At 41.5% G+C, this 13,745-nt stretch overlaps 2 protein-coding genes across 6 annotated transcripts in view; both read right to left on the bottom strand.

Moving 5' to 3' along the window:
* LOC307162669 (fucolectin-1-like) overlaps positions 1-13,745 on the bottom strand; it is a 380,376-nt gene that overhangs the window by 289,746 nt on the left and 76,885 nt on the right. The window lies entirely within an intron of this gene.
* LOC307162653 (uncharacterized protein) overlaps positions 1-13,745 on the bottom strand; it is a 43,624-nt gene that overhangs the window by 6,559 nt on the left and 23,320 nt on the right. For all 5 annotated transcript variants that reach the window (XM_079878112.1, XM_079878115.1, XM_079878113.1 and 2 more), the window contains 8 exons: positions 6,949-7,228; positions 3,916-4,052; positions 3,797-3,829; positions 2,642-2,921; positions 1,597-1,733; positions 1,478-1,510; positions 321-600; positions 30-166 (listed from right to left, as the gene is read on the bottom strand). In XM_079878112.1, the coding sequence (XP_079734238.1) occupies positions 30-166; positions 321-600; positions 1,478-1,510; positions 1,597-1,733; positions 2,642-2,921; positions 3,797-3,829; positions 3,916-4,052; positions 6,949-7,228 (1,317 nt within the window). The remainder of the gene's footprint in view (positions 1-29; positions 167-320; positions 601-1,477; positions 1,511-1,596; positions 1,734-2,641; positions 2,922-3,796; positions 3,830-3,915; positions 4,053-6,948; positions 7,229-13,745) is intronic.

The raw sequence follows: 13,745 nt of genomic DNA, 5'->3' as shown, positions 1-13,745 counted from the left end.
CACCATGTCTCTCTCCTTTAATTGCTCACCTGCAAACACCTCAACCTCACATAGTGTGAGATATTCATTGCGCCCAGGTATAAAAATGTTGACATATCGGCCCTTAATAGGCTTGAACTGAAATGTTTTTGTGTCTCCAAGTGGGATGGACAAAACAGATGCAGCCCTGTGAAGACACACAGAGTAACAGAGTAACAGAGAAATAGAGAGGGGAGTTTTAAATCTGCATGCAGCGTAGAAGGATTTATTCAAAGCAATTGTATCTTTTTTACTAATTTTCCAACCATTTATGTAAGTATTAAGAGAGAGACAATACTTACAGCTCATTATTGTTGCCATTATTTTCCAGGCTGTTGCCGATACGGATCTGAGCACCATTTATCCTCTCTGGAACAGCATCTCCACGATTAGTGATGCTAACCCTGGATACCTCGTAGGCTTTCCCCAAGTCAACTCTCCACCAGGGGTCTTTGTCCCCATTAGTATGACTGCATGACCCACCACCCCAAATTGAATCCCTGTTGCCATCGACAGCATTTTGAGCTCCTGCTCCACCGTATGTGGAAGACTGGACAGCTGTGGCTCCAAGAGCAAGATTCCCTGTATAACATAAAATAATAAACAACTTTTTTTTTTTTTATTACTTTAATGTGCTTAAGTATAATCCCAATATAATGGGCAAAATAATGCTAAAATATATAATCCAAATGATTATTAAACGGCTTTCTGGAATACTTGATTCTGATTGGTCAGTTGTGACATTCTGAGGTCTGATATTTTCAGATAATGACGTCATCAACAGCAGCGCTGGATAACACACAGCTCATCCGGGTTTCTGGAGCCGGCCTTTCTTTAATGTTTCTTTTATCACACTGTGGACCCGCTCTGTCTCGTTTCATACAAACACAACTGGTGCCAGTTGAGTCTCTGTTATAGTTATTAATTGTGTTCAAATATTAAGATTGCATTGAAGTATTTTTAGTATTAAGAGTACAGTAGTGTTCGTCTTGTTGCCAGAATGATTGTTTTTTTTACACTGTAATGGATTCTAAGATAATAAACAGGCAAGAATTTAAAACGGTTTCATCACAAGTCAATATGTCCATGTAATTATTTATTTGGTGTACATGACTGTACATTATCCCTTAAATGTTTGTCTTGTTTGAACTAGTTCGTTTGTCTTACTAGAAATATTTTTCTTCACTGAAGCTTTGCATTTATTACAAATGTGCTAATATAATATTTCAATACAAATTAATATTTTGTGTTCAAAATGATTTATTTGTGGTTAGTAGCCATGTAATAAGAGGGTCCTGATCACCCTTTCAGGGTTTACTTTGCGATAACAACTGTGTTAATTCACATTATTGGTTATCAAATGTTCAGTAAGAATATTATATCTAAGAATATATTCAGAAAGAATATTATGTTATATAATGTGTTACTGACAACATTCAAAGTAATGAAGAACACTCACCTGGAACACTAGTGTGCGTTGATGTGTACTTTTCTGTTAATAAAATCATAACAGTTATACACACATTAATAAGAACATAAACAAATTCTATCACAGAGTCTTCTCTCTCTGTCCCTTACCTGAAAACACCTCGACTTCACACAGAGTGAGATATTCATTGCGCCCCGGTATAAAAATGTTGACATATCGGCCATTAATAGGCTTAAACTCAAATGTTTTTGTGACTCCAGCTGGGATTGACTCAACACTTGCAGCCCTGTGAAGACACACAGAGAAATAGAGAGGGGCGTATCAAAACTGCATGAAGCATGTTAAATATTAGGGCTTCACAATTAATCTCACTGAAACCGCACACGATTTGGCAAAGGCTGCGATTATTTTATGTGCAGTTTGTCAGTGCAGCGAATGATTGGTAGTAAATGCTGCTCCATCTGAACACCAGAGGGCATCTCACACACACTCCATCTGAACACCAGAGGGAGTCTCACACACACACACACACACACACACATGCCACATATCCCTCTGAACACCAGAGGGAGTCTCACACACACACACCAAATATGCCCCACCGCAGAAGTATGATAACACACATCATTCCAGGAAATCCCTATCGGTCATCATCGCTGTTGCTGAATAAACAGAAGATTGAAATGCTTTGATTGATTAAACATGACTAATAAACACACGACTGCCTTATTCTGTGTAAGAAGCTCATCATCTCACAGAAGGAGGAGCTCAGCTGTCGTTATGAAATGAGTTTGGAGTAAAAGCATGTTATTAAATGTTGTCTTTTGTTGGACAAGAGGTTCATAAATGCTTCTCATGTTTGGAAAGATGTTTGACACGTGTTGCTTTTTCAAATGCCCATTATAAGTGACTCAAACTCACAGTGCTTTCAGATGGAGCAGCATTTACAGAGCCGTACATCACTGACAAGCTGCACATAAAAAACAATCACAGCCTTTCCGTTTTTAAAATCTCGATAAGCCAACTCGATTTAAGTGCGATTACATGGAAATTGCAATTAATCGTGCAGCCCTATTAAATATACCTCTCTCAAAGGCAAGGTTTTATATTAAAAGGATTTATTCAAAGTAATGTTATTTTATTTAGTAATTTTCTAACTATTTGTGTAAGTATTAAGAGAGAGACAATACTTACAGCTCATTATTGTTGCCATTATTTTCCAGGCTGTTGCCGATACGGATCTGAGCACCATTTATCCTCTCTGGAACAGCATCTCCACGATTAGTGATGCTAACCCTGTTTACCTCGTAGACTTGCCCCAAGTCAACTCTCCACCAGGGGTCTCTGTCCCCATTAGTATGACTGCATGACCCACCACCCCAAATTGAATCCCTGTTGCCATCGACAGCATTTTGAGCTCCTGCTCCACCGTATGTGGTAGACTGGACAGCTGTGGCTCCAAGAGCAAGATTCCCTGTATAACATAAAATAATAAACAACTTTTTTTTTTTTCACTTTAATGTGCTTAAGTATAATCCCAATATAATGGGCAAAATAATGCTAAAATATATAATCCAAATGATTATTACACGGCTCTCTGGAATACTTGATTCTGATTGGTCAGTCGCCACATTCCGAGGTCTGATATTTCCAGATAATGACCGTCATCAACAGTAACGCTGGATAACACACAGCTCATCCGGGTTTCTGGAGCCGGCCTTTCTTTAATGTTTCTTTTATCACACTGTGGACCCGCTCTCTCTCGTTTCATACAAACACAACTGGTGCCAGTTGAGTCTCTGTTATAGTTATTAATTGTGTTCAAATATTAAGATTGCATTGAAGTATTTTTAGTATTAAGAGTACAGTAGTGTTCGTCTTGTTGCCAGAATTATTGTTTTTTTTACGCTTTAATGGATTCTAAGATAATAAACGGGCAAGAATTTAAAACGGTTTCATCACAAATCAATATGTCCATGTAATTATTTATTTGATGTACATGATTGTTCATTGTCCCTTAAATGTTTGTCTTGTTTGAACTAGTTCGTTTGTCTTACTAGAAATATTTTTCTTCACTGAAGCTTTGCATTTATTACAAATGTGCTAATATAATATTTCAATACAAATTAATATTTTGTGTCCAAAATGATTTATTTGTGGTTAGTAGCCATGTAATAAGAGGGTCCTGATCACCCTTTCAGGGTTTACTTTTCGATAACAACTGTGTTGATTCACATTATTGGTTATCAAATGTTCAGTAAGAACATTATATGTAAGAATATATTCAGTAAGAATATTATGTTATATAATGTGTTACTGACAACATTCAAAGTAATGAAGAACACTCACCTGGAACACAAGTGTACGTTGATGTGTACTTTTCTGTTAATAAAATAATAACAGTTATACACACATTAATAAGAACATAAACAAATTCTATCACAGAGTCTTCTCTCTCTGTCCCTTACCTGCAAACACCTCGACTTCACACAGAGTGAGATATTCATTGCGCCCCGGTATAAAAATGTTGACATATTGCCCCTTAATAGGCTTAAACTCAAATGTTTTTGTGACTCCAGCTGGGATTGACTCAACACTTGCAGCCCTGTGAAGACACACAGAGAAATAGAGAGGGGCGTATCAAAACTGAATGAAGCATGTTAAATATTAGGGCTTCACAATTAATCGCATTGAAACCGCACACGATTTGGCAAAGGCTGCGATTATTTTATGCACAGTTTGTCAGTGCAGCGAATGATTGGTAGTATATGCTCCATCTGAACACCAGAGGGCGTCTCACACACACTCCATCTGAACACCAGAGGGCGTCTCACACACTCCATCTGAACCAGGGGGTCAATGTTTCGGAAAACATTGAAGCTTCCCCTGGCGCCGCCATTGATTAGCAGACCCCCAGCCTTCTGTTAGCATTCCATTGACTCCCATTCATTTTGGCGTCACTTTGACAGCGAATAACTTTACATCTGAGGTGTTTAAAGACTCCATTTGTCCATTATTTATTTCTAAAGAAACACGAAAATGTATAACAGGCTCCGGCCCCATAGATGCAGTTTTTGTAAAAATAGGCTAACGATTGCGTCATAACCACGCGACTCTCTGTCGCACAGTAGAGAGATTACTGTATGGACAGGAGGAGAAGCTCGCGGGCAATCAGGGGGACGTGGAGGCAAAATGACAAAGTAATTAATCAGAATACTTAGTAAAAGTTGCTCCTGCTCCTAGCTCATGGACACCTCCTACTCACACTCTCCATCTCTGCACGTTTCGGAAGGGAATGATTCAGATTTCTCTTGGCACAGCTACTAGAAGACAGACAGGCTGCTCACGTCACATCTACGTCGTCAAGCTCAGTTTGAGTTTGCGCAGTACGCTCAGCCATCAGGAAGTGAGAGCTTCTAATTGACTTCACTTTCCTCTGTTGAAACCTATGGGGTCGCTGTGTCCAGTTTATATACTGTCTATAATCTGAACACCAGAGGGCATCTCACACACACTCCATCTGAACACCAGAGGGTGTCTCACACACACTCCATCTGATCACCAGAGGGAGTCTCACACACACACACACATACACACACACACACACACACACACACACCACATATCCCTCTGAACTTGCTTGCTTGTAGTTGTCCATCGAATCCGATGATGACGTCCACTTCCGTCTTTTAACGGTGAGTTTTCTGATGGCTGAATAGTCCTATCCTGGATCCACAGGTTCTATTGCAGGTGGAGCATATATACATGGTATTGGTGTTACTGGTATTTATGGGAGTGTTTCTCCTGAGCCTTCTTTGTTCTCTCCTGACTGTCCTATCCTCCTCCAGTGCTTGGGTCCCATCTATACATAGTTGCCGCCAGCTGTTGCGGTCAGCAGCCATGTTCTCCAAGTCCCCAGGTTTTATTTTGCACTTCTTTAGCACTGTCTTCAGTTGGTCTTTGAAGCGTTTCTTCTGTCCTCCAGCAGAGCGCTGGCCTTGTTGTAGCTGGCCATATAGCACTCTGCGGGGCAGACGGTTGTAGGGCATCCTTATGACGTGCCCCAACCAGCGCAATTGGTGCTGGGTGATTGTGGCCTTAATACTCTTGCAACCTGCTCTTCTGAGGATCTCAGTGTGGGGCACTCTGTCATGCCAAGTGATTCCCAGGATGCGCTGCAGAAAGCAGATGTGGAAGTGTTCCAGGGACTTGATGTGGCGGCTGTAAGTAACCCAGGCTTCACAGCTGTAGAGGAGGGTGGTGATGCAGACCGCTTGGTAGACACAGATTTTTGTATTGAGATGAAGGTTCTTATTCTGAAAAACCCGCCGCCGGAGTCTTCCAAAGGCAGCTGATGCTTGTTTGATTCTATTCTGGACCTCATTGTCAATGCTACTGTCTTCAGAGATAGTGCTCCCCAGGTATTTGTATGATGGAACAACTGACAGTTTTTCATCTGCAACAGAGAAGATGGGTGGTGCGGGTGGGATGTTTGCACTCCACTGGCAGATTATCACTGTTTTGGCAGTGTTGATGGTCAACCCCCTCCTGCTATATGCCCTCACTGCTGCATCTAGGACAGACTGGAGGTCTTGTGAAGAGTGAGATACAAAAGCGCAGTCATCGGCATACTGCAGCTCAAGTATCCTCACTCTGTGCAGTTTGGTGGTTGCCTGCAGTCTCCTGATATTAAAGAGGTTACCGTCCAGCCTGTACGCTACTGTCACCCCACTGTTGTCTTCAATCTCCTTGTGGAGAAGCTGGGTGACACATATGAGGAAGATGTTAAAAAGCACTGGTTCCAGTACACACCCCTGCCTTACCCCTGTGTGCACAGGGAAAGGGCTTGACTGTTGACCTCCTATTATCACCCTAGCAGTCATTCCATCATGAAACTGATGGAGGATGTTGACAAACTTAGTGGGGCATCCGAACCGGAGGAGGACTTCCCACAAGAGATCTCTCTGCACAGAGTCAAAGGCTTTGGAGAGGTTGACAAAAGCCATAAACAGATCTTTATGTTGTTCCCTGCACTTTTCCTGGAGTTGCCGGGTTGTGAAGACCATGTCGACTGTACTCCTGTTCCTTCTAAATCCGCACTGTGACTCGGGTAGCATAGACTCTGTGATGTCATTGATCAGTCTTTGTAGCATCACCTTGGCTAGGACTTTACCTGCCACAGCAAGAAGTGATATGCCCCTATGGTTATCACAAATAGCCCTATCTCCTTTACTTTTATATATGGTGACAATACTAGCAGCCCTCCAATGCTGTGGGATGAATTCATCAGCCCAAACCTTGGTGATGTAATGGTGTAGTGTTCTTGTGCAGAGATACCCTCCTTGTTTTAGCAGTTCTGCAGGAATATTGTCAGAGCCAGGAGACTTGTTGTACTTCAGGGAGCGGACAGCTGTCAGAACCTCCAGGAAAGTTGGAGGCTGGCTAAGGTTGTCAATACTGTGAATATATAGCATAAGTATTAAGAGAGAGACAATACTTACAGCTCATTATTGTTGCCATTATTTTCCAGGCTGTTGCCGATATGGATCTGAGCACCATTGATCCTCTCTGGAACAGCATCTCCACGATTAGTGATGCTAACCCTGGTTACCTTGTAGACTTTCCCCAAGTCAACTCTCCACCAGGGGTCTTTGTCCCCATTAGTATGACTGCATGACCCACCACCCCAAATTGAATCCCTGTTGCCATCGACAGCATTTTGAGCTCCTGCTCCACCATATGTGGTAGACTGGACAGCTGTGGCTCCAAGAGCAAGATTCCCTGTATAACATAAAATAATAAACAACTTTTTTTTTTTTTTATTACTTTAATGTGCTTAAGTATAATCCTAATATAATGGGCAACATAATGCTAAAATATATAATCCAAATGATTATTAAACGGCTTTCTGGAATACTTGATTCTGATTGGTCAGTCGTGACATTCTGAGGTCTGATATTTCCAGATAATGACCGTCATCAACAGCAACTCTGGATAACACACAGCTCATCCGGGTTTCTAGAGCCGGCCTTTCCTTAATGTTTCTTATATCACACTGTGGACCCGCTCTGTCTCGTTTCATACAAACACAACTGGTGCCAGTTGAGTCTCTGTTATAGTTATTAATTGTGTTCAAATGTTAAGATTGCATTGAAGTATTTTTAGTATTAAGAGCAGAGGTGGGCACAAATACATCAAAAACTATTTTGTTACAAACTACAAATACTGGCTCATGAAATGTAACAAAATAAAATACAAAATACTGATGTGAAAAATGTATTTAAATAAAATACAAGTAATTAGTATTTTGAAAATACAAAAATACTCCCACAATAATCTTAAAGGAGAACTCCGGTCAATTTTAACATTGAGCTCATTTTTTTGTACATTTGGAGTGCTGTCAATACAGAGAACAACGCCAAAAATCGGTGTTGCCTACACCGAGTTATTCTATTTTTAAAATTTGCACCCTGCTGACTTCAATGGGGCAAGTACTAAACCTGCTTTTAGCCTCTTAACATCCTTGATGCGTCATTACAAGTGCACAGGTCATGTGAGTGATTCCTTCAGAGTGAACACGAGTGAATCTGACTGCAGTAGATGTGAAAGATATGTATAAAAATGATTTTATTTAAGCCAGCGCAAATACCTGTGTTTACATCCTGTTTTCGGTTGAAGTCCAAAGTAGTCGATTGCCGAGTTCACGCGCATATCACTCGTGTTCACTCTGAAGGAATCACTCACATTTTCTGTGCACTTGTAATGACACATCAAGGATGTTAAGAGGCTAAAAGCAGGTTTAAAACTTGCCCCATTGAAGTCAACAGGGTGCAAATTTTAAAAATAGAATAACTCGGTGTAGGCAACACCGATTTTTGTCGTTGTTCTCTGTATTGACAGCACTCCAAATGTACAAAAAAATGAGCTCAATGTTAAAATTGACCGGAGTTCTCCTTTGTCTTCTTTTTTATTACTGAAAGGTCAATAACACAAATAGTAGCAATAACACAAATATGAGAAATGTGTAAATTCAAAATGGCGAAGTAGCAAAATAAAAAAGCATGGGCATTTCACTAAATCTCTACAGGGCCTGAAATAGCTCCCTCTGACGTAAATGGCATGTGTAGCTAAGTTCACATCAATGGTGTGGTAGGCTTCCCTTAATAGCAAAACGTGTTTGATGTAGGCTACGTAGCCATATTATCACCGTTACTCTACTCGTGCCTTAAAGGGATACTCCACTTTTTTTTGGAAATAGGTTCATTTTACAACTCCCCCAGAGTTAAACAGTTGAGTTTTACCGTTATCGAACCCATTCAGCCGATCTCCGGGTCTGGCGGTCCCACTTTTAGCATAGCTTAGTGTGGTGGGAAAGCCTTTTACTTTCCCTTATAATTATAGGTGGATCGTAAGCCAATTAGCTGTCCCCATGGGGATATAAAGTGCGACAGACTTGTGCTTGAGGTCAACGTAATTTGTTGACGTCATTGACGCACCGCAATGACGTTACTGTGGCTGCTCCCGGCAATAGGTGTGGACATTTGAGAGGTAGGAACGCTTGGTGACTTTATGAGATGGTTTCTAAAATCAGTAACTAATTGTCCCTGGTTGCATGTGTTTTCTCGCACCTTAGTAAGCTCTTGATTGCGTGATTGCCATTTCCTCTCGTAAAGTGCGAGTCAGCTGTTCCGTCCCTCGTGTGGATCTCGCACTACTGCTGTGACTGCCGTTATTGGGTGTGTGAGCTCCTTGAGTATGCGCGCATCATTCGTCATTGGTGCTCTCTCTGAAACGTTGGAAAGCATAAGCTGATTGCTTGATCGCCATTTCCTCCCGTATGGTTTAAACCAACGGATTCGTTTCTCCTGCAGATTCCGCACACTGCTGACTACTAGTCGGGCGCGTTTCACGTCCTGCCCACGGTTTTAAAATACTGCTGCACGGCTTAAAATATTGCTGTTTTGATTCTATCCTGTTCTGTTTTGTTTGTTTTGTATTGATTTTGTTTTACATTTTCTATTTTTGTAAAGAGCTTTATCTTCTTTCGGTTTTGTTTTGCAGTGCATCTATTTTGGTGTGGTTAATTTGATTTATCTTATTATATGTAATCTCATTATTTTTCTAGTTTGTATTTTGGTTTTGCTGTTTAGTTAATGATCATAACCCGACTGAGATCAGTTGGTTTATTTTTCAGTAAACTGTTTGAACCAAGTGTTTTATTTTTCAGCAAACTGTTGAGATTAATTTGGTTTATTTTCTGTAAACTACAGTCCATTGCCTTCTTTTGGATTTCTTTAATTCCTTTTGTTTAGTTCTGTTGTTTAATTTAACTTGACCTAGGGCAATTTAGCACCTAACTATTCCATGTGTATTTTAATGACTCTTATTAAGATCTTTCTGCTCTGTGTCGCAGGATCTGGGTGCCAAAGGCAGGGAGGCCAGCTTTATTCCCTTCTACGTGGTGGTGGTGTGTTGTTCACAGTGTGCCGTGTCCATCCGTGGAGTATGGTGTGAGTGCGTGTGTTTTGTGTGCACCGGTGAAAGGAATGATTTTTCTGCTATAAGCAGCATAAACTCCGAGAGCCTGACCCTGCTGGTAAGCCCCAGTTAGCTGGTGTCCCGGTGACCTTTTCTTTTTAGAGTCAAGACCTTTATGATGAGCTGTGCTTGATTGAGGTCTGATACATTTTAATGACTGCTTTAAAGTGATTGTGTAACAAAATAAAATCAACCATTTTGTATTTCATGTCTCTGAGCGATTATTGATGAAACGAACTTGCGTGTCCTTTTAAAAGACACTAAATTCTTTGGGTGTAACTCCCTGAGTGGCGTAGTTGGCAAATTATCCTTCAAATACACCTCCGGGTTGCCACATTTTGGCGTATAGTCGGCAGGGTTTCATCTTAATATTTTGGCAGAGACATGGGTACATTTTGAGGTTTGATTTTTGGTTAATTTGTTAGTAATAGTTTTTTTTTCAGTTGTCTGTGACTTTTTGCGTTTGAACAGGGCAGCAGTGTTTCCGTGGGTGGGTTATCCTCCTTTGTAATATTCCTGTGAGATAGCACTCGTCTTTGGTAAGTTTGTTTTATCTTTTTGATAAGATGGAGGCTGACTTGCAGGAATTGAGAGAACTGGTGGCTCAATTGAAAGCTGATAACATGAGGTTGCAGCAGGCTCAGGTGGCAGTTGAGCCGCCTGATCCTGATGCCGCTGCTGCCAGCACTGCTGCAGTACCACCAGTAATCCCTCAGTTACCTGTTGCCAGCACCTCTGCACCCGAAAGGTTTGTTTTTGTACCCCGAGACCGTAGATGTCCGAAGTTTAACGGTAAAACCGGTATGGGTATTGACGAGTGGGTAGAGGAGGCAAAGGCCTGTATGAGGATACGCCATTTGTCTAATGTAGATCAAGCATTATTTCTATTTGACCATCTAGAGGGAGAGGTTCGTGAGGAAGTTCGTTATCGTCCTATGTCACCGTTAACGGGCGCCAATACGACTGGAAATGGGCAGTCTCGTAATCTACAGTTTTTGGGAAACTAGCCCCCGCCGGGCGGTCGAGTTACAACCCGGTTGGGAAAGTAATTGGCTCAAGTAATTTAGTTTTTCCCCGTTCATTGTCTCTTCTAGTGTCATCTTGTCCACATCTTGTTGTTTGTATGGGAGGAGTGTCAGTACCGTGTTTAGTGGATACCGGTTCCATGGTATCCACAATTACAGAAAGTTGCTTGTTGCAGCATTTCGAACCTTGGTGTCAGGATCGTCTTAGATCTTGTCAATGGTTACAGCTTAGGACCGCTGATGGGCTTACGATCCCGTATGTTGGTTACTTGGAGCTTGACGTTAAGTTTTGTGACAGGGTAGTTTCAGGATGTGGTGTGTTGGTTGTCCGAGACCTTCCCGGCGGTATGTGTAAAGATGTTCCTGGGGTGCTGGGGATGAACATACTAGGCCGTTGTTATCAGGATTTGTTTGGACAGCATGGCATTACCCTTTTTGAATTGCCTATTGTTGCGCAGTCTCCGAGTGTCTTGCAAGCATTACAACACTGTCAACAAGTGAGTAATAAGAGTTGTTCGGACCTTGCAGGAAATGTACGGGTACGGGGACATTGGGCGTGTCGAATCCATGGAGGCACCATGAAGTTAGTTACTGCCACCTGTTTTTCTCAGTATTCTGGCTCTACAGTTTTGTTTGAGCCCCCTGAGTCAGGTTTGCCGGCTGGGCTCTTCGCATCCCCTGCACTAGTCAGAGTGACCTATGGTACAGTTTGGGTTCCTATTGTAAATGGGGGCACTGTGGATGTGGTATTGTATCCAACAACTGTGATTGGTAGGTTGAGGGAGGCTTATGTCATCAGTTTACCTACAGGAGTTGTGGAAGTTGACCCGGTCGTTGCTACAGTTCAGTCTCTTTTTATGGAGACGGTCTCTTCGCTGGCTCAGCAGATTGAGTCTGTTGTTTGGTCAGAAGAGCAAGTGCAGGTAAGGGCACTGCTTCAGAAATATCAAGTGATGTTTTTAGCTTACGAGGGAGATTTAGGCTGTTCCCGTCTTATTTCTCATGATATCCCCGTACTGGATGATACCCCTGTCAAGTAGCGGTATCCTTGGATTTACCTTCGGGTTCAATGGGTGACGAGCCGGTTGTCGCATCATTCGTCATTGGTATGTCCAACAGGCGTTTACTAGGTTCGGTGAGACTCTTATCATCGTAATATTGAATGGTGACATTCTATTTTATTTCAGGTGCTCTCTCTGAAACGTTGGAAAGCATAAGCTGATTGCTTGATCGCCATTTCCTCCCGTATGGTTTAAACCAACGGATTCGTTTCTCCTGCAGATCCCGCACACTGCTGACTACTAGTCGGGCGCGTTTCACGTCCTGCCCACGGTTTTAAAATACTGCTGCACGGCTTAAAATATTGCTGTTTTGATTCTATCCTGTTCTGTTTTGTTTGTTTTGTATTGATTTTGTTTTACATTTTCTATTTTTGTAAAGAGCTTTATCTTCTTTCGGTTTTGTTTTGCAGTGCATCTATTTTGGTGTGGTTAATTTGATTTATCTTATTATATGTAATCTCATTATTTTTCTAGTTTGTATTTTGGTTTTGCTGTTTAGTTAATGATCATAACCCGACTGAGATCAGTTGGTTTATTTTTCAGTAAACTGTTTGAACCAAGTGTTGTATTTTTCAGCAAACTGTTGAGATTAATTTGGTTTATTTTCTGTAAACTACAGTCCATTGCCTTCTTTTGGATTTCTTTAATTCCTTTTGTTTAGTTCTGTTGTTTAATTTAACTTGACCTAGGGCAATTCAGCACCTAACTATTCCATGTGTATTTTAATGACTCTTATTAAGATCTTTCTGCTCTGTGTCGCAGGATCTGGGTGCCAAAGGCAGGGAGGCCAGCTTTATTCCCTTCTACGTGGTGGTGGTGTGTTGTTCACAGTGTGCCGTGTCCATCCGTGGAGTATGGTGTGAGTGCGTGTGTTTTGTGTGCACCGGTGAAAGGAATGATTTTTCTGCTATAAGCAGCATAAACTCCGAGAGCCTGACCCTGCTGGTAAGCCCCAGTTAGCTGGTGTCCCGGTGACCTTTTCTTTTTAGAGTCAAGACCTTTATGATGAGCTGTGCTTGATTGAGGTCTGATACATTTTAATGACTGCTTTAAAGTGATTGTGTAACAAAATAAAATCAACCATTTTGTATTTCATGTCTCTGAGCGATTATTGATGAAACGAACTTGCGTGTCCTTTTAAAAGACACTAAATTCTTTGGGTGTAACTCCCTGAGTGGCGTAGTTGGCAAATTATCCTTCAAATACACCTCCGGGTTGCCACATTAGCATAGATCATTGAATCGGACAGGACCATTAGCATCTCTCTCAAAAAAATGACCAAAGAGTTTTGATATTTTTCCTATTTAAAACTTGACTCTTCTGTACTTGCATCGTGTACTAAGACCGACGGAAAAAGTTGCGATTTTCTAGGCTGATATGGCTGAGAACTATACTCTCATTCCTGCGTAATAATCAAGAAACTTTGCTGACGTACCATGAGTCCAGCAGGCGTAATGATATGACGCAGCGCCTGAAAATAGGTCTAATAGGTTAGACAAACTTAGTCCCGGTCACGTTGGATGTTATACCGAGCTGGGGACTATTTTCAGGCGCTGCGTCATATCATTACGCCTGCTGGACTCATGGTACGGCAGCAAAGTTTCTTGATTATTACGCAGGAATGAGAGTATAGTTCCTAGCCATATCAGCCTAGAAAATCGCAACTTTACATTT

Source organism: Squalius cephalus (genome assembly GCF_949319135.1).
Source record: "Squalius cephalus genome assembly, chromosome: 8".
Taxonomy (NCBI): domain Eukaryota; kingdom Metazoa; phylum Chordata; class Actinopteri; order Cypriniformes; family Leuciscidae; genus Squalius; species Squalius cephalus.
The sequence above is the reverse complement of the archived record's forward strand: the minus strand, read 5'-3'. Positions and strand labels throughout refer to the sequence as shown.